The 18,918-nt window shown below is 39.2% G+C and overlaps 1 protein-coding gene across 1 annotated transcript in view; it reads right to left on the bottom strand.

The window, feature by feature from the left end:
- Nucleotides 1-18,918, bottom strand: part of WTIP (WT1 interacting protein) — a 67,291-nt gene that overhangs the window by 12,895 nt on the left and 35,478 nt on the right. Inside the window, exons 2-3 of the mRNA XM_063438882.1 lie at nt 17,297-17,398; nt 3,935-4,002 (exon numbers count right to left, since the gene is read on the bottom strand). Coding sequence (XP_063294952.1) covers nt 3,935-4,002; nt 17,297-17,398 — 170 coding nt within the window. The remainder of the gene's footprint in view (nt 1-3,934; nt 4,003-17,296; nt 17,399-18,918) is intronic.

Below are 18,918 nucleotides of genomic sequence, written 5' to 3'. Positions count from 1 at the left end.
GATGTGCTGGACATGGGTGAATGCAATGGATGCCAACCATGTTCTATAACACATTTTAAATCTCCTGTATTAATGGAGCAAATTAAGATTTCCAATAAAACTTGAATACTTAATCAAATTTCGGTTTATTAATCTGTGAAAATTATGACTTTGGGTGACGACGTTTATTTTAATATTAAACTGCCATTATGTAAAATCCCCCCCCATTATTAGCTGAACTGTAGCCAAGGTAAACTAAATAATAAATCTCTCAATTCACGCAGATTTTCACAGTAATACTTCCAAAGACTCTAGTGGAACCATTTTACACATCAAAATCTCTAGCCAAATCAGATAGCATTCAACAGATTATAGCCTGCACGTCAGCCAGCGCGTGATGCCTTGTGGTGCGGGGTAATGCTTTGAGGCAATGTGCTTGGTAGGATGCGGGAGGAAAAAACAAAAAAAACCTAAAAATATATTATAGCCATGTTATTTCAAAAAGCACTATCTGTTGGTGGGGGGTTTAAAAACAAATCATTGTGGTAACCCACAAATAGAAAATATATGTTCCGCTTGTAAACATCAAGGGCTACAGGAGTGTACACGGCATTCTGCTAGCCACGCAAAGCGAACGTTGAAGTGCAACATGAAGAGAAAAAATGATATGTCTAGCAATGAAAGGGTTAATTCAAATTCACCCAAACCATCCTACTTGAGGTGCCGAGCATCACACAGCTCTGGGACTAAGGAAGCAAAAATCTGATTGTATTTTTCATATTAACTGGCTGATGTGTGAGCAACACTTTAAGCTGCTAACTAAGAGGTTAAAAATGACCTTATTATTAACCCCATCACTGCCACTGTGTATACGGGAGCAGCAGATGTTTGCATCCGTACTCCAACCCCTTGTATACACGTTTCTTACCATTTTAATAACGTGTAAATTAAAGAAATGCTTATTGTATTCTAGTTTTTAACTCCTACAGTCTGTAAACCATCTCCCCTCTACAAGAAAATGAAAGTCAAAGGGTTAAATCCATGGGTGGCCAAAGATGCACATCCTAATCTCCAATAATGCTTTGCCAGCTTAAAGGACACAGTTGGATGTGCTTGTCAGCTCTATTAACCCCATGCAGCCCAGGAAAGAAGTGGAGGTAGACCACATGCCTCTCAAGTATGTTTTACACAGCCATCATCCCTTACCAAGATTGTACATGGCATTAAAGAGGTTAAAAAAATGGAATGAGATCTTCACCTTTTCATGGCCAGAGGACGCACGCTGCGTATAAGATTTGCTTAATTCACAGACGTTACAAAGGGTGTATTTGCTTTTTTTTTTGTGCTGACAAGTAAATTATCAATTGACAGCACGGGCCTGTTCATTTCCAGGCTTGTTCTTCTGCTCCAGGGAAATCTGTCCGACCGCGCTATGTGGAAACCACACGCCATGTTATAAACTTAAGTCAGAGCTTTTTATTTCCACAAATAATTAGTCACTCGGCGCAAAATAATGTTTCATTAACCTTCTCACCCAAAAATGGCTTTCGAACGCGAATGGGCTTTCTTTTTCTCCCTCTGCCCCCCTTTGAAAGCCCAGAGAGAAGTTTGTACAAAAATAATGCAGCCTCTGGCTCTCTCTTCGTCTGAACGAGACAGCGGATCCACAGACGTACAATGCCCAGTTGTGATAGGGCTCCGCCGTGAAACAAAGAGGCATTGTATGGGCTGATGACACACGGCAGACAAAGCAGTATCCCTCTTCTGTTCTGGTTGGTGCCCAGATGTGCGGGAAACCATGGGCTTGCCAGCTTCCTAGCCGTAACCCAAGCTTGTGCATTTGAATGGACCTAATGTTTACCCTCTGAAATTACGCTCTGAATTCCGGTCTCTCATAGACCGGGACACAGGCCAGACTTTGTATGTAACCCTTTAGAGAACAAGGGGCCTTGCAGGCACGTAGTTTGAATCCTGAGTAAAGAAGGAAGGATTAGGGCAACAGGTTTAACTCCTTCAGGAGCAAGATGATGCAAATTCCTTGTCATTATTATTACTGACAGGTTGACAGCCCTGAAGGCCATTAGACAGGGGATAAATAGTGCATCCACTTCAAGAACAAGTCCACAAGAAACTGGACTAAATAATTCACTAAATTAACAACGGTTAATGTTGGCCCTGCAGCGGTCTATGCACTAAACTTCCTGGGATACTTAATCGAGGGAAACTTGTCAACATACTATATTATACAGAATATACAGTATCTCACAAAAGTGAGCACACCCCTCACATTTTTGTAAATATTTTATTCTATCAGAGACAAAACTGAAGAAACGACACTCTGCTACAATGTAAAGTAGTAAGTGTACAGCCTGTATAACAGGGTAAATTTGCTGTCCCCTCAAAATACCTCAACACACAGCCATTAATGTCTAAACCTTTTACAACAAAAGTGAGTACACCCCTAAGTGGAAATGTCCAGATTGGGCCTAAAGTGTCAATATTTTGTGTGGCCACCATTATTGTCCAGCACTGCCTTAACCCTCATGGGCATGGAGTTCAGCAGAGTTTCACAGGCTGCCACTGGAGTCCTTTTCCACTCCTCCATGACGACATCACGGAGCTGGTGGATGTTAGAGACCTTGCGCTCCCCCACCTTCCGTTTGAGGGTGCCCAACAGATGCTCAATAGGATTTAGGTCTGGAGACATGCTTGGCCAGTCAATCACATTTACCTTCAGCTTCTTTAACAAGGCAGTGGTTGTCTCTGAGGTGTGTTTGAGGTCGTCATCATGTTGGAATACTGCCCTGCGGTCCAGTCTCCGAAGGGAGGGGATCGTGCTCTGCTTCAGTATGTCACAGTACATGTTGGCATTCATGGTTCCCTCAATGAACTGTAGTTCCCTAGTGCCGGCAGCACTTCCCAAAATCCAACTTGAGATATGCAAGTGATGAACAACAGTAACTTTATTCCTCCCAATAGTCCCAATTTTGGCAGGAAAGCCCTGACTTCTGTGTCCTGTCATGCCATCCTCATTTAGTTCCCTGGTGTCCCACATCTGGGCACAACTCGAGCACATTATTAGATGTGCACGGGCACTATGACCCTGCAGAGGGTTTCCGAAGTGCTCTCTGGAAGGTTCTGCAGGCTGGGGATCAGTCAGACCGGCTCCTTCAGTGGGCAGGAACACCCCTTTTCCTGGTGCGCCCATCCATTATGGGTGTTGCCCGTGAAGCAAGTTGCGTCACCGACGATGGCCCCTCTCCAGCCCGCCAAACCCGTCCGGATCTATATACCTCCCAATGTTGGGATGTATGTATATACCTTTAACGTATATTAATATTATCCTCGGCATTTATACAACGTCAACATATTCGGTTGTGCTTTAAAATTATAGAAAGGGGCTATTTAGAGTTGCTCAAACGGGCTTACAATCTAGGATTTAAGGCAGGTGGGTATATATCTTTGGGTGTGACAAGGTGTTCTGACCGGATATACAGATCAGAATCAATTAGACGATGGTAAGAGCATGCTGGGGGAGAACACTGTATTATTAATATATCATCTTGGCATTCTCTGGCATTTAATAATTAATTTCAGTACTTGTACATTTACAAATTTATTACAGGGAAGCACCATGCAGAAACTGTCCTGACGGAGGAAATACCACAGGAAGCAAACAGTGAGGAGGTAGCAGAGTGAGGATACATGAAGCATTGAGTGTCAAGCAGCGACAGTCTGAGCCCCCAGAGAAAATCCCCAAAACACGACTTTCGATCTAAAACGTTAAGTTGCTCAGAAGGAGCATGGGCAGAGAACATCCAGGGATTGTGCAAAAACGGATATTATCATTGCATATAAATATATTGATCTAATTGGGATTTAAAGCTCACGTTGTCTAAATAAATAAATACAAGTAATAAAAACATATTTATGAGGGCAGTGTAATAGGACTCACCAGGAAATCTTCTTCGCAGTAGACCTTCCCATTGACATTGTAGAACGCTTTACCCCGAAGCCTTCTCCCTGAGGAAAACGAAATATAAAGAATTTAGATTAATATTCCTACATCGCATTAAACTTTCACTAGAAATGGGGAGAAAAAATGTTAAATAGTACTCATGAAAGAAAAGCACAAACTAAACTGGTCTAAACCATAGTATATGAAAAGATTAATTTACAAGGGTATTCTGTCCAGAATTTAATGGGTACATCCAAGCTGTGTTGAATTATTCCCATGTATCAATTATGTTCACCTCTGCCATTATTGTACCTTGTTAAATCCCTTAAAGTGGAACTGTCACGCCCCCTCTCCCCCACTACTTTGTCTCTGTATATATCATCTGCCTGACAGTTTTAGACACTGGGCTGAGCTACCACTGCAGTCAAGAAGTGTCAAGCCCCAAGTCATCACCAGTGATGGCTGCAGAGAAATTTGTTCTGTTTAGGGAGGGTCCCACGGTCTTGCAGGATCTTCCATAGATCCCATGCTGTACTTTTCACATGTGGGAAAGTACAGCAGTGGTGTCAGCTCCTGGCAAACATAAGAGGACCGACCAAAAAAAGGATGGGACAGGTTCAGGTAATTTGAACTCACCGGTGCCTGCACCCCCCACCCCCGTCCAGTGATGTCACCATCAGGGGTCTTTGCAAATTATGCGTAGTCCCCAGATGGTGACAGTGCCGCATTAATATTATAGTGTTGCAGCCTCTCTCTTCTCAAAGTACTACATACTGACAGTTTTAACGTCTCCTATAGCCATTTTTATTTCAATTATTTATATAGCACCAACATGTTCCATAGAGTTGTACTACAGGTAAACAAGACAAAAACTAAATTCAAACACGATTGACATACTAACACAGTGAGTAGATGAAGAGGGGTCTGTCCAAAGAAGCTTACAATCTAAAAGCTTTTATCCATCTACTTCATAAAATAAGTAATGCAGAACTGGACACAATATTCTCTCTGGTTCTAAACTATCTTATTTAACTTTCTTCTTCCATTAGTCAATTTTCTTAAACCCCAAATATTATGCTTGATTTTTCGACTTTACCATTATATGCTTACCCCCAAGGTCCCTTTCTCCTGAAGTTAGGGCCAGTTAAATATAAGGAATGCATTTTGTGAATCACAGATATTTAAGAGTTCTGAGTTCTAGGGTTCTGTGTATGGAATTAGAAAATGGGTGTTTGTCGCTCAGTCACACCCTGGAACGGATTTAAACAAAGTAAAATTAAGGATGCTGTCATTTTAGAGATGTGACTTGTGGATCCAGGCTATAGAAAGGGTTAAAGCTTGAACACAGATACTTGGTTTTGCGACGACAATGAAACGTCTCGCATGTATTTGCAGTCCGTATACAAATGATTTCACAAAGAGCACCAGGGCATCGCTGAACACTGTGTGCTGCCCAGAGACACTGGCATCCTAAGCATTACAAAACGCAAATGGAATGTGCCGGGCAAATTAACAAAACGTTACATCTTCATCACCAATTAGAAACTAAACACAACTTTACTATCAACAGCAGCACTGTCTGCGAGGAGCAACTAAACTCAACATTTAAAAATGTGTCACAAAAACAGATATAAGGCCTTTGTTCTATGCTTCTGATATGTGTGTGACAATTGTATTAATAAAATGTTGCAGTGCATGAAAAAAAAACCACAAAAAAAAAAAAAAAACAGGGGACAAACATTTTAGCCTCTTTTTAGTGTTGTAGGCTCTGGCCGCTGAGGTTAAAACCAGACCACTTGGTCCCAAATTACCGCTTCGGGTGACAGAAGAAGTGACCTGAGCCTTGCTTTGGGATTGAAGAGGTTAAGATGACTTGCAGCTCTCCATATTAAACAGGTGAAGACATTTTGTTCTCTAACGGTAGCGGATTCACAAAATTCTATAGACGTTCCTGCACACAGGGCATATACAGATGCCACAAAATAAATTATTAAAAAAGGTCAGAAATGGTGAAATAACACACCAAATAAAGCATACAAGAAAAAACAAAACAAAAAAAAAACCCCAGTCATAAGCAGAGAGGAAAATAAATGGCAAAATTGTCCAGTGTAAATAATCAGCATTCCTGCAACCTGAGGTCACATACTGTCCTATTCAATTATGGCCTGCTGCGGCGTCTGACAGCTAAGCAGGGGAGAGACTCGATCACCATAAAAGAATGCTGGGATTTGATCTAACATTTTCAATCCCAGGCAGGCAGTGCGCCTGTGCCAGATTGCACCCAACAATAAGCAGGACTGCACTCCTTTCCTGGGTACTGAGTCTATAACTACAAGTGTGAAAGCAAGAGGAGGTATTCCTTCTGGAGTTAAAGAAACAGCCTACAACCTCACAAGCCTGTTGTATGCTGAAAGTGCACCTGTTTGTTGCCCCTATAAATGCCAAAGGTTACACGCCACGACGAATAATAGGGCTGCAGAGGGACTGTGAGAGCACCGGATTTAACCACTGAAAGAGGAATGAGGGAAACTGGGTATTGGCTCTAAAAGACCCATTGCCCCGTTACAATAAGCTGGAGCTATCAGGGTGCTTAACCCCTTAAGGACACATGACATGTCATGATTCCCTTTTATTCCAGAAGTTTGGTCCTTAAGGGGTTAAAGTGCCCCTATACACTTTTGTTTCTTTTAACTAAAAGTGGAGTATTTCTCTATTTAGTTCCCAAATTATTCTAAACCATGTCCAAAGATCGCTTAATTGTCACATGAGAATAGCTTACTCATTTTAAGAAATTTCATTCCATTCCAAACGTTCACAAGAACAAAAATTAGTCAAATCCGGTTATTCACCAAAAACAGGATAATTGTCAGGAAATTGCAAATTTCGGGTCAAAATACGCGAGCTTGAAAGAATCCACTTTGGATGTTCCCAACTTGGATATTCTGGTCTATAAAATGTGAATTTCCAGGATTAATATTGACAAATAAGCTCCTGTCATTTCACTTCGATTGAATGAATTTATGAGAGTCAATTAGCGACTTGTATCAAGTGGACAATTAATGTCTACATGGTCTATAAATTAAAGTGTAATTGGTAGCGGTTATATCCACAGACAGATATTGGATTATTTTGAACTGGTTTATTCAAAAGTATTTAAAATGTCAGAAGAAGGAACGTCTGCACGTCAAGAAGACATATACAAGAGAGTCTGGAGTATAGGCTAACCCGCCTTTTATTTTAATCTTACATTAAATATAAACACACAGAGCTCTCTTGCCCTTAAAACACGAGGTGTCAGAATGTGCCCGTCTGGTTATACAGAAGCTCCTGACTTTGTAGCCCTGTAATTTACTCCAGAACAGAACAAATTAATGTATGTTCTCCTAAAACTAAAATGCTTTAAGAGAATACTTTCTCCCCCCCCCCCCCGATAGTCCTTTCTGCCCTGAATTAGAGCGGGTAATGTCTAGAATTAGTCTGGAAAATAAATCTGATTCCTTTCTACCCGAATGAATAAGGTTATTATTCGGACCAGGAATTCAGCAAAGTATCCCAGCAGCCTCAAATCCTACCCAGCCCTGTTCAATCCTAACCCTGTGTGCGGTTTACGGTTAGCGAGAGAAGCAGCGAATCTGCGAATCTGGCAAAACCACAGACACGTACAGCTGCAGGATTCAGACTCCCATCAACCTCTCCTTACCTAATCTCACGTATAAAATTTCAGAAAATAAAGCATAAATATTCCGGAGAATGGACATCCCTCATTTCTTTTTATATGTTAGTTTGTGTTTGTGTGTAGTACATATCTCCTAATTCAAATAGGCAAAGAGCAGGGCTTCCCAAAAGGTAGATGCCCAGATGTTTTAAAACTACAACTTCCATGATGCTTTGTCATTCTAAAGACGTACAAAGTGGGCCATTTATTTAAGGGGTGTGGCCAGGGGCAGGGCTGTTATGAGATTTTTAGGTGACCATTTTTGCTAATTTATTTTAAATTTAGAACGAAAAAGGATGGATCTAATTTATACAGACCGATTTCTTTATTGTAGTTTAAAGACACATTTTGTCACGGCTCCCGGTCCCTTTGACGGCGTGACTGCACACAAACTAAGCCGCCACGCCGACAGATGTTTCAGACTTACCTTAGCCCCGGCGGACAGCTACCCGGTCTCCCTCTGTTCTTAGGAACGCGGCCGCTGAGGTTCGGGCTTTTATAAGAAACTTACCTTCACACACATCAAAGATGACGCCAATATGACACGTTTTGGGGTCAGAGGTCAGAGACAGCCTAAGGAGGGTTATTTAAACCCAAATTACTTTTTTATCAGTGCCCCGTCGTGGTTTCCACTAGCTGGTTATGCGAGAGTGTGTTCCTGATTGTGTTTTTTCTGGTATTTGACTTTGGCTTCGTCTTGACTTCCCTGATTTCTGGTATCCTTGACTTTTGGCTTTCTCCATCATTGTGTCTATTTCAGTGTCCTTGACCTCGGCAAGAATTTTGACTATTCTCAGGTACGTTAAGTCCGGCCATTCTAAGGTCCGTTTAGACATTATCCTTTGTCTTTAGGTGTGATACAATTTTGCCTGCTGAATAAACTATATTCCTGACAACATTACTGTATTATTGCTGTGGAGCTCTGTTATACACTCAGACACACCAACAATATGGAGGTTCTGGAAAAAAAAGGATATCAGGATAGGTACAGAGGAACTTGGACACACAATTGGGGGCAAGGTCTATGTTACATTTAGCTTGGCATTTTCTCTGGGTGCACACCTTAATGTAATTTACAAAACATGCAGCTCAATTTGAGGACACAAAGCAAACACGGCCCCCAACATTGAATGTACTGGCTTGATAGAACCAAATGAATACCTCCATTCTGAACAGATATACTTCTGTATAAATTCAAATGTATGTATACATTCGGCGTCCAATTAGAAAAACAAATTGCTTTTTAAATAAAAACCAGAAATTGTAGAATTTAGATAAGCAAATTTCAAGGAAAAATTGCAGAATTTTCAGCTCAGTAAAATTCTTATATCCTTTTAATAAGGTTAATTATGTAAAGGTAATTTTACAATCAATAGGGGGCCTAAATTATTTTACATATTTGCCAACATGCTATTTTATTTTCATATACAATGTACAAATGTGTAAAGAAAACAGAACTTCACGTAAAAAAAAAAAAAAAAAAAAAAGAAATATATATATATATATATATATATATATATATAACAGTGTAACAAACCTCAATATTCTGTTTTAGAAAGCTATGGATATGTCTAAACAATATAACAAATACATTTTGTTACAAAGTCTAAGAGCCGAAGGTCAGTTTAGTTTAGTTTTATACGACATCAAAATATTTATGGAAAACACCTGTGATCAGAATAAAACAAACATAAATGGCACATACCTGAAAACAAGAGAAATCTTGATGTATCCCTCCTGGTAAAATATTTTATAAATAAATAAATAATTGCACGGCCCATTAACTCCTGACTACTTGGACTGACATATTAAAAGAAATGAGTGGCTTTGGAATAAAAATACACAATCTACAAAGATTAAAAGGATGCTGTAAGAAACAGAACTATTACAGCTCAGTGAACCGGTTCTGTTGCCTACAGTCTCTGGACACTGTCACCCAGTTTTAGGTCAATCCTCTGTTGCTGAACACAGTGCTTTTCATAGATTTTTTTTTTTAACCCCTTAATGACACAGTTTCAGAAATAAAAGGGAATCATGACGGAATATTACCGTCATGTGTGCAGTATGCTTCTGCTGAGCACTGTCGTAAAGATTGATTGAAAATCGGACAATTCTATTTCAAGCGGTGTTCGCCCACAGAACGGACAATCACTAAATAGTTTATCTTGTTCTGAGATGCTTTAAATGATCACTGTAGGGTCAGGAACACAAACATGTATTCCTGACCCTATAGTGTTTAACCCACCATTTAGCTGGCTCGCGCCACCCTTAGGCCCCCTATAAAAGTTTAAAACACTTTATTTACAGTGCCACGCGGGTCCGCAGGCGCTGCTCTGCGGACGTTGGCTTCACCCCCATTGTGGATTGGCTTGGCTAAAAACGGGGCGGGGCCAAATACCATTTTGACCAATCAGGACCTCCTCATAGAAATGCATTGAACCAATGCATCTCTATGAGGAAAATTCAGCGTCTCCATGCAGAGCGTGGGGACGCTGAACGGCAGGGCTGCTTACTGTGCAGCACTGAGCCAGGAAGCCCCTCCAGTGGCCATCTGAGAAGTGGTCACTTGGAAGTGTCCCAAGGGACAACGTAAACACTGCCTTTTCTCTGAAAAGCCAGTGTTTACATGAAAATGCCAGAAGGGAGCTATTCTACTCACCAGAACAACTACATTAAGCTGTTGTTGTTCTGGTGACTATAGTGTCCCTTTAACATACATTGTAGTAACATGATAGAAAGAAGAAGGGCGTATACCGCGCCTATTAGTTTAAATTAAAATATACAGAAAATACATACATATGTTCTTGGATTTTCCAATAAATTGTGACCTCAAAAAAAATTAAGACAAAAAATAATAGTGCAATACAGCAAATTTTATCTTAAAAATAAGTGATTAGTAACTATGTACAGTCCACTCAGATGGAGATGAGCTATAACAGAGCTCTACTGTGAAGCGCTTGGACGGTACAATCCCCGTCTTTGGATTGGTAGTAGTTGCCACAGATGTTCTCAATATGCCATGTGCGTAGTTGGTATAAAAAACAGAAAGATAGCAGCAATATGGTGAAGTAAGTACCAATGGTATAATAGATAATAAATGGTATTGTACTTACACTTTCCAGAGCATGTGACCTGCTCTGGTGTAAACAGCTTGGGTGGTATAATCCCCACCAAGGATATACAGGATACCAGGAAATGAAGATAGTAAGTCTAAAAAGTAACTTAAAAGTATACTTTAATATATATATATAAACAAAACAATGGTTAATAAAATGTAGATATAAAATATAGTCCCACTTAACGCGTTTCGCCTAATAGGCTTCTTCAGAAGTGTCACTTCAGAAGAAGCCTATTAGGCGAAACGCGTTAAGTGGGACTATATTTTATATCTACATTTTATTAACCATTGTTTTGTTTATATATATATTAAAGTATACTTTTAAGTTACTTTTTAGACTTACTATCTTCATTTCCTGGTATCCTGTATATCCTTGGTGGGGATTATACCACCCAAGCTGTTTACACCAGAGCAGGTCACATGCTCTGGAAAGTGTAAGTACAATACCATTTATTATCTATTATACCATTGGTACTTACTTCACCATATTGCTGCTATCTTTCTGTTTTTTATACCAACTACGCACATGGCATATTGAGAACATCTGTGGCAACTACTACCAATCCAAAGACGGGGATTGTACCGTCCAAGCGCTTCACAGTAGAGCTCTGTTATAGCTCATCTCCATCTGAGTGGACTGTACATAGTTACTAATCACTTATTTTTAAGATAAAATTTGCTGTATTGCACTATTATTTTTTGTCTTAATTTTTTTTGAGGTCACAATTTATTGGAAAATCCAAGAACATATGTATGTATTTTCTGTATATTTTAATTTAAACTAATAGGCGCGGTATACGCCCTTCTTCTTTCTATCATTCACTCACAAGGTTGGGGAATCCTTGTTTTGTATACTGCTGCCTGATCACTATAGCGAGCGCCTACTATCTCTCTTTTTTCAACATTGTAGTAACAGCTGGGTGTCAAAGTAACGTGAATTACACATTTTCCTCATTACGTTTTCTTTTAACAATAAACAATTGTCTTGACTGATGTCTGCATGCTTTACAAATGGAGACACATCATTTGATATTTGGCTATGAGCAGATGCATCCAAGTGGTCATTAAGGATGGATAAATGGATAGAGGCGTATGTTAGTTTAAAAAAAATAAAAAAATAAAATAAATACCGATCTGGGTTCAAAGCGTGAATGCTCGAACGGTTTCTTCTGTTTTCTGGCCTCTCTTATATATCCTCTGTGATTTAATACAAATAAAGTTCTAGTGTAATATGCTTTAAACATGACGAACCTGTAGCATTTGCGGCCAAAAATGGCATTCTTCCAATATAGTTCGACCATGTAACGGGCAAATACTTAATGAATGTGTAATACACTTTTAAACACATAAGGTATGACTTAAAACCGTGTTACAAAAAGAAAAGAGGGGCGAATTCCATCAGTCTCCAACGGGAGTGTTCCACTTTCAGAACACTGACCCAACTTTTTTTTTTTCTTTTGGATCAACAGCAAAAAACAGGTGTGAGGAAGGCTGAACTTGATGGACGCAAGTCTCTTTTCAGCTATCTAACTATGTAACTATGTAACTTTCCATTGTTAACACGTTTACCCATTCCCCTATTTTATACACCATACGTATTTAACATGTACTAATTAATGCACACTCATGACAAGTCAGTACAAGAACACAGTTTGCATGGGTTCTCCTAAAACATACATTACTAGCGATAGGTCTACATATTTTGCTTACACACTCTGAGGTTTATAACTAGAACATTTCGTACCGTATCCAATGAGTTGTAAACCCCTAGTTATACAATGTCCCAGATCCCCATCCCTTTCAAACCAGCGCTGGAACAGAAAATCAAGAAAAATCGACGTACACATTCCAGAGCGATAGCATGAAATGAGCCTGATTAGGAATCATATGTTCAGTTTTGGTTTCACAGGGACTGGTCTGTCAGAATTCTATTTCAACAAAACCTTTGCGAATGCCACCATCATGACTTTGTGTGCCAACTATACACGTTTCACGGCAGAGCCATAGGAGAAGAGGCAGAGATCATTTGTATTGAATATCTACCATGATACCTGGGTAGCTTCTCTCAGTGCACCTCTATCTATACACGGAAGATGAATTCGGAAAGGAGCCAAGTTAATTAATATAGGTGCTGGCTAGGCTATACGCACTCCAATATAGGCAGATATCGACATTTATTAATTATAAACTACAAAGACTTCACAACGTCACACAGCAAGTTTTCTAGAATCTAGACAAATAAATCATGTAACAAAATACACCCACATTTTCTATCTGGATAGTTTAGGATGTGTGCCCCTTCTATGGACCATTCACTACAAGTTACTCCAGTCTCAATAACCCTTTTTTTTTTTTTAGCAGCTATTCATTAGAACAGATTTGTCACAAACCATTACAGCGGTAAGCCCACCCTTTACTCAGATATAGTAGCATTTGATTGAGAACAGAATCTGACTTGGCTCTCACAGGGGACGTGCCTCTAATGGCTATCACGAAGACAGTCACTAGAGGTGTGTTAACCCTGCAAACATAACACGGCCATATCTACTAAACGGCAATGTTTTACATCGCAGGGTTAAAACTAAACTAAAGAGCTACTGCACCAAAACCACTTCATTGAGATGATGTGGTTTGGAACCTTTAGTGTTGCTTTAAGGAATGAACCATCATCAAGTATCTTGAACCAGAATGATATCATGCCGCTTATGAAGACATTCTGCGTTTAAGAAGAAACACTTTTATCTGAAGACCGCGTCAGATTAATTTCTTCATGATTTTTATATTCCGTTCACAAAGAATAAAGTCCTTGTGGTGACAGTGATTGCTTTATTTTATTCCATACATGCACGAGGAGGCCTTTCATTTGTCCTAGTGTTTTACATTGCAGTACAGACTGACCTATATAGCTCTAGATTTCCATGTAAGAGCCGCTACGCAGGAAGTCATGTTGCTAGCACAGAATGTTAAATGATTTATGCAAATGAGCAGAACCCACTTTTTTTTCCCGATGAGAATTCCCAAGCTCCCCGAGTATTTGCCTGGCTCTACATTTCTCTTCAGTAGATTTGGGAACTTCAAAGCATTAAAAGAAGAAGAATTTTTTTTTTTTTTTTTTTTTTTTTTTTTTTAAAGAAAACAAACATACATATATAAACGGCTGCCTTCAAAGACTCCCAGAAATGATGAGCTGGAGAGATTTCTCTCACAAGAATGTACAGATTCCATGTTTCTGGCAGACTTCTCGTGCTATGACCTCTGAACCAGGAGTTTATGGAATATCCTGTCCCACAGTGTAGTAGAGCACAAATATCCAAGGACCCATCCCGCATAAACAGTGTTTTCTCTTTTTTTTTTCTCTTCTTCTTCAAATGCCAAGTCAGTATGATAGTCTGGAATTAAGCTGCCCAGATACAAGCAGAGAAGCAAGGAAGCAATAAAAACAAGAGCTGTCATTTCAAAATCCAAGTACGGCAAAGATAAGCAACATGTGGCCAAAAAGTAGACTTGATCTCCCATCAGATCATCCAACATCAATCGCTTGATGGGTATCTTTGCCCCAACACCAATAACCTCCAACTGTCCAGCAGCCAAGAATAAAAGCCAATACCACAAGATGACACAGATGATTATCAGAAGGTAAAATGTAGTCATGGTATAATGTCATAAAGGGAATCTTCTTACCAGGTAAGGTTTCACAAAGAGCCAACAGTAAGATTGGATCTTCGTCTCAGGCCTTTCTCAACCAGGTCAAAAAGAACGAATAGAATATGAAAGTACTGCTTGAACGGGGGTTAAAAAGATGTTGTGGGGTACAGGTTGAGTTATGAGTTGGCTTTGAGTTCTCCCCTTGCTGGGAGAAAAGGAGCTGGTTCCCTACAGATAATGGGCATGCCCTGTAACCCACCCTAGCATCCAACATACGAGTAGATATCAAGGATGCAAAATGCTATGGCAATATAAAGCCTCAGGTGATTTACTGAAACGGCAAACTCAGAGAACATTAAATTGAAATGCATGAGATCAAAAGGCAGCAAACAGGTCACTTTAATTCTAATGGTTATGACATATGGAACGCATTGGCAGGAGAGAAGGCTTGACCAGAAATGTACGAGCACAAATGTTTTCAGGGCAGGGTGACGATTAAAATTAATGGTGGTTAACACAACCCTCACCTACCCAGGCCCGCGCACCATAAAGGGTCCAAGGAAATGAACTGATCTTACCATTACTGGAGCCGAAATCTAATGGTCAAATTTTCAGGCAAAAGTAACTAGTGCCGTCGTCACTCAACAAAAGAGGTTAAAACTAATCTCCATTCTCTCAGACGATGCAATTCAGTCCCTTAGAAGAATGGTTAATTTGTTTACGTTACTGAACAAAATGCGATGTTTTGCTACGGTGTCTAGGAGGGACATTACTGGCAAGAACTCAGAGAAAGAATGTTTGTGCTAAGTCTGAAGACTAATCCTTTTCATCTCTCTTAAAAGCATTTGATTGCATGCCTCGAATATGTACTGAGTCACATTCTACTACCCATCCTTCCCCAATCATAACAGAAAAAAAATATTCCGGTAGGCATCGAGTTGCTGACTCTCCTGACTATTGCTTTAACTAAGAGAAGCATTTCAGTACAATCATGGTGGTACCCAAAAAATGCAGGAGCAAGGTTTCAGAAAAGATTGAAAATACTCCATAAAAAGGTTAATTTTCACTCAGTTGAATGATAAATTGTTGAATGTAGTTGGAAAAAGTTGTGCTTTGGAATTAGACATATTGTGGTATTTTTAAGTCAAAGTGATTCACCCAGTTGAGAATTACAAGCCAGATGTCCGTGTGACCACTGGGTGGTGAATGATTAATCCACCACCAATGATAATGTTAGAGAGAAGGGTTTTATTTTTATTATAAATCATAGCATGCTATTGTAACGATGACCGCCTATTGAATAGGATTTCATTACTTTTAAAGGGACACTATAGTCACCTGAACAACTTTAGCTTAATGAAGCAGTTTTGGTGTATAGAACATGCCCCTGCAGCCTCACTGCTCAATCCTCTGCCATTTAGGAGTTAAATCCCTTTGTTTATGAACCCTAGTCACACCTCCCTGCATGTGACTTGCACAGCCTTCCATAAACACTTCCTGTACAGAGAGCCCTATTTAGGCTTTCTTTATTGCAAGTTCTGTTTAATTAAGATTTTCTTATCCCCTGCTATGTAAATAGCTTGCTAGACCCTGCAAGAGCCTCCTGTATGTGATTAAAGTTCAATTTAGAAATTGAGATACAATTATTTAAGGTAAATTACATCTGTTTGGAAGTGAAACCAGTTTTTTTTTTCATGCAGGCTCTGTCAATCATAGCCAGGGGAGGTGTGGCTAGGGCTGCATAAACAGAAACAAAGTGATTTAACTCCTAAATGACAGTGAATTGAGCAGTGAAACTCAGTGGGAATGATCTGTACACTAAAACTGCTTTATTTAGCTAAAGTAATTTAGGTGACTATAGTGTTCCTTTAATAATGAACAACATTTACTTTCCTGCTGATTGCCATTCTATAAAGCAGATTCATACAGTAATTATCACCTTTGACATTTTTCTCTCATTAAAATCGTCCAAGGTTATTCACTTAACCGGACATGGTTGGGAACTGACCCTGAAACTCCAAGTTTTAGGCAAAAAAAAGAAAATTTTAATTTTTTTTGGTCAATTCAAGTTGCTTTCAAACAGTGCGTTATTTTGACAAAAAAATAATTGGAGGAATCATTTTGGCTCTGTAAAATGAAGCCGTGTGTACTCTACCATATGCTGTAAAAAGCACAGAATACTTTTGTATTTGTCTACCTTGAATTCACCTCTACTGTAATCACTCAAATCAGGCCATTATAAGAGTTTGCCAAAGTGACCTGTTAGAAGTGACAGGTTCTCCTGAAGTGTTTACCCAATAGCTAAATGCTGTTAGATATAATAAATTAGAATTCTGGGTTTAACCCTCTGCTGCTGAATGTGTACCAGCATCACTGGGGTGTCATCAGCCAGACCAGAATTAGAGTTCCGAGCTGGCTAATGTAAATCCGGTGTAACTTTCATTGCATTCATAGGCTGAGAGCGGTGAGCTGACCTCATCCAATAAATCGCAAGGGCCACAACTTCCTGCAGCACTGCAGAAGTTAGAAGCACATCACAGGACCACCAGGGAGCATCAAAGCCCAGCAGGAACCCAGGTAAGGTGGCAAACTTTTAGTTAACTGGCCATGGTACTCCTCACATCAGACTGGAGTAACCCTTTCAGGTCTAGCCATAGAATAGAATGATTTTATTGCCTATACAATCTTGACCCGTTAATGCTTTAATATTTTTTCTCTTTTCTTTTAAGACCATACAGTACTGGAAACATGTTCAGTGGTATCTGTGCGCTGATAATCTGCAAATTCTTTGCTGAAAAAGAGTTTCACAATCGTCGAGCTTCATATCAAGGAGATAAATTGAACATCTCTAAAACAGACTGAAATAAAGGAAAATCCTTACCGCAAGAACAACATGTGAAGCAGTTTGTGTGGAAGAGGTTCCCCATTGCTTGACAGGCCTGGCTGGCTCCATATACACCCTTTCCGCATTTTATACAAATACCTGTGGAGAGAGGAAACACATGTAAAATGTCAATAATCCTTTAGAAAATATAAATGTAAAAAAAAAATATATATATATATATATATAAAACAAACTGCTTTGCACATGTAATAAAGCCCATACACGCAGTAAATCACGTTAACATCCCAGGCATGTATAAACTGAATGACCACTTTACCAACACTGGACGATGCTGAAGGGGTAACAGTCATGATTTCGGCCTAAGTATTCTCGAACATCGGAAACCAAAAATGCACCTTATGATCCTGAGCATTACTCAGCAGCAAAGACCAAATATTATGGAGGTTTATTTTACAAAAAGGGATGATTTACAATCTAACGATTAAGGGATTCATCCCCTCCCTTCCTACTTGTAGCCCAAAGTCCCCTCTTGCTGCAAACATACTGATGCTTGTGATTTAAAGAGCTTCCAGAATTAAAATAGTAAAAAAAAGTTACAGGAGCATCATGATAGGCAGTCATCTCCTGATCTGGGCAACCCCTACTGCAGAACCAAAATTATAATGCAATGTTATACACGCATACATTTTATGACTTCTGCATATTTTTTTATGCAATATTTACATAATGAATTTAAACAAAAAGGAGGATGTCCTCAATCGATCGCAGAAAATAAACTATGACGGTCCAGGCAGATGCACCCGTTACCTTTGGGAAAGTGTAATCGGAATTAGGAATGTTCAACATGTTCCAACATGTCCCTCATTGCAGGCTATTCATTTACTGGTCAATTTAGCAACAACTCCTATAAACCTCTAATTTCCTGCAGCTGACGATACGTTCGGGAGATTTAAAGGTATAGGTATTATTCTACTGCTAAACGCTGACCCAATGTCTTCAATCCCCTTGAAACTGTTCAGCTTCCGTATAGGTTTGAATTTAACTTACTTAAACATGTGAAAATTAATGTACAATCGAGTCTTATTTAACAGAGCCTCATTTTGCACGTAGTAAAAATTATTAACAGTGAATTGTGGAGCTATATTCCAATGTCAAAATGATGCACGTTTACAAAAATAATGTTTTAGAAATCGTCCTCCAAAAAAAACAATAAAATACAAGAAAATGTGTTTAATAATCATTTATTTTTTCTTATTTCTAGCAGTGATCGGTATATACAGATAACAATCATGTAACTGTATATATAATAATAATAATAATAATAATAATAAAGTATTTAACCAAGAAAGGTACATTCAGATTGCTTTAGTTTCAAAGTACGTCCTGAGAATGTTCTTTTTGCCCAACCAACATATGATCCAGGGGATGTTACTATCTATGCAAAGTTTGTCTACATTTCTGTACAATAGTGCCAAAAAAAAGATAAAAAAAAAAGATGAAGTCAAATATTTGAAAGAATGAAAAAAAAAAAAAAAAAAAGTTGCATGCAAGACAGGAAACAAAATGACAGTATACTGATAAGGATCTTAGAGAAAATAACCCACCCAGCTATCTGTGCTTGATGGTGCTAGTGACACACAGTACATCTACACGTTAAT

The sequence above is a fragment of the Pelobates fuscus genome, chromosome 12 (assembly GCF_036172605.1).
Source record: "Pelobates fuscus isolate aPelFus1 chromosome 12, aPelFus1.pri, whole genome shotgun sequence".
Taxonomy (NCBI): Eukaryota; Metazoa; Chordata; class Amphibia; order Anura; family Pelobatidae; genus Pelobates; species Pelobates fuscus.
This window is presented reverse-complemented; position numbering and strand designations above follow the sequence as displayed.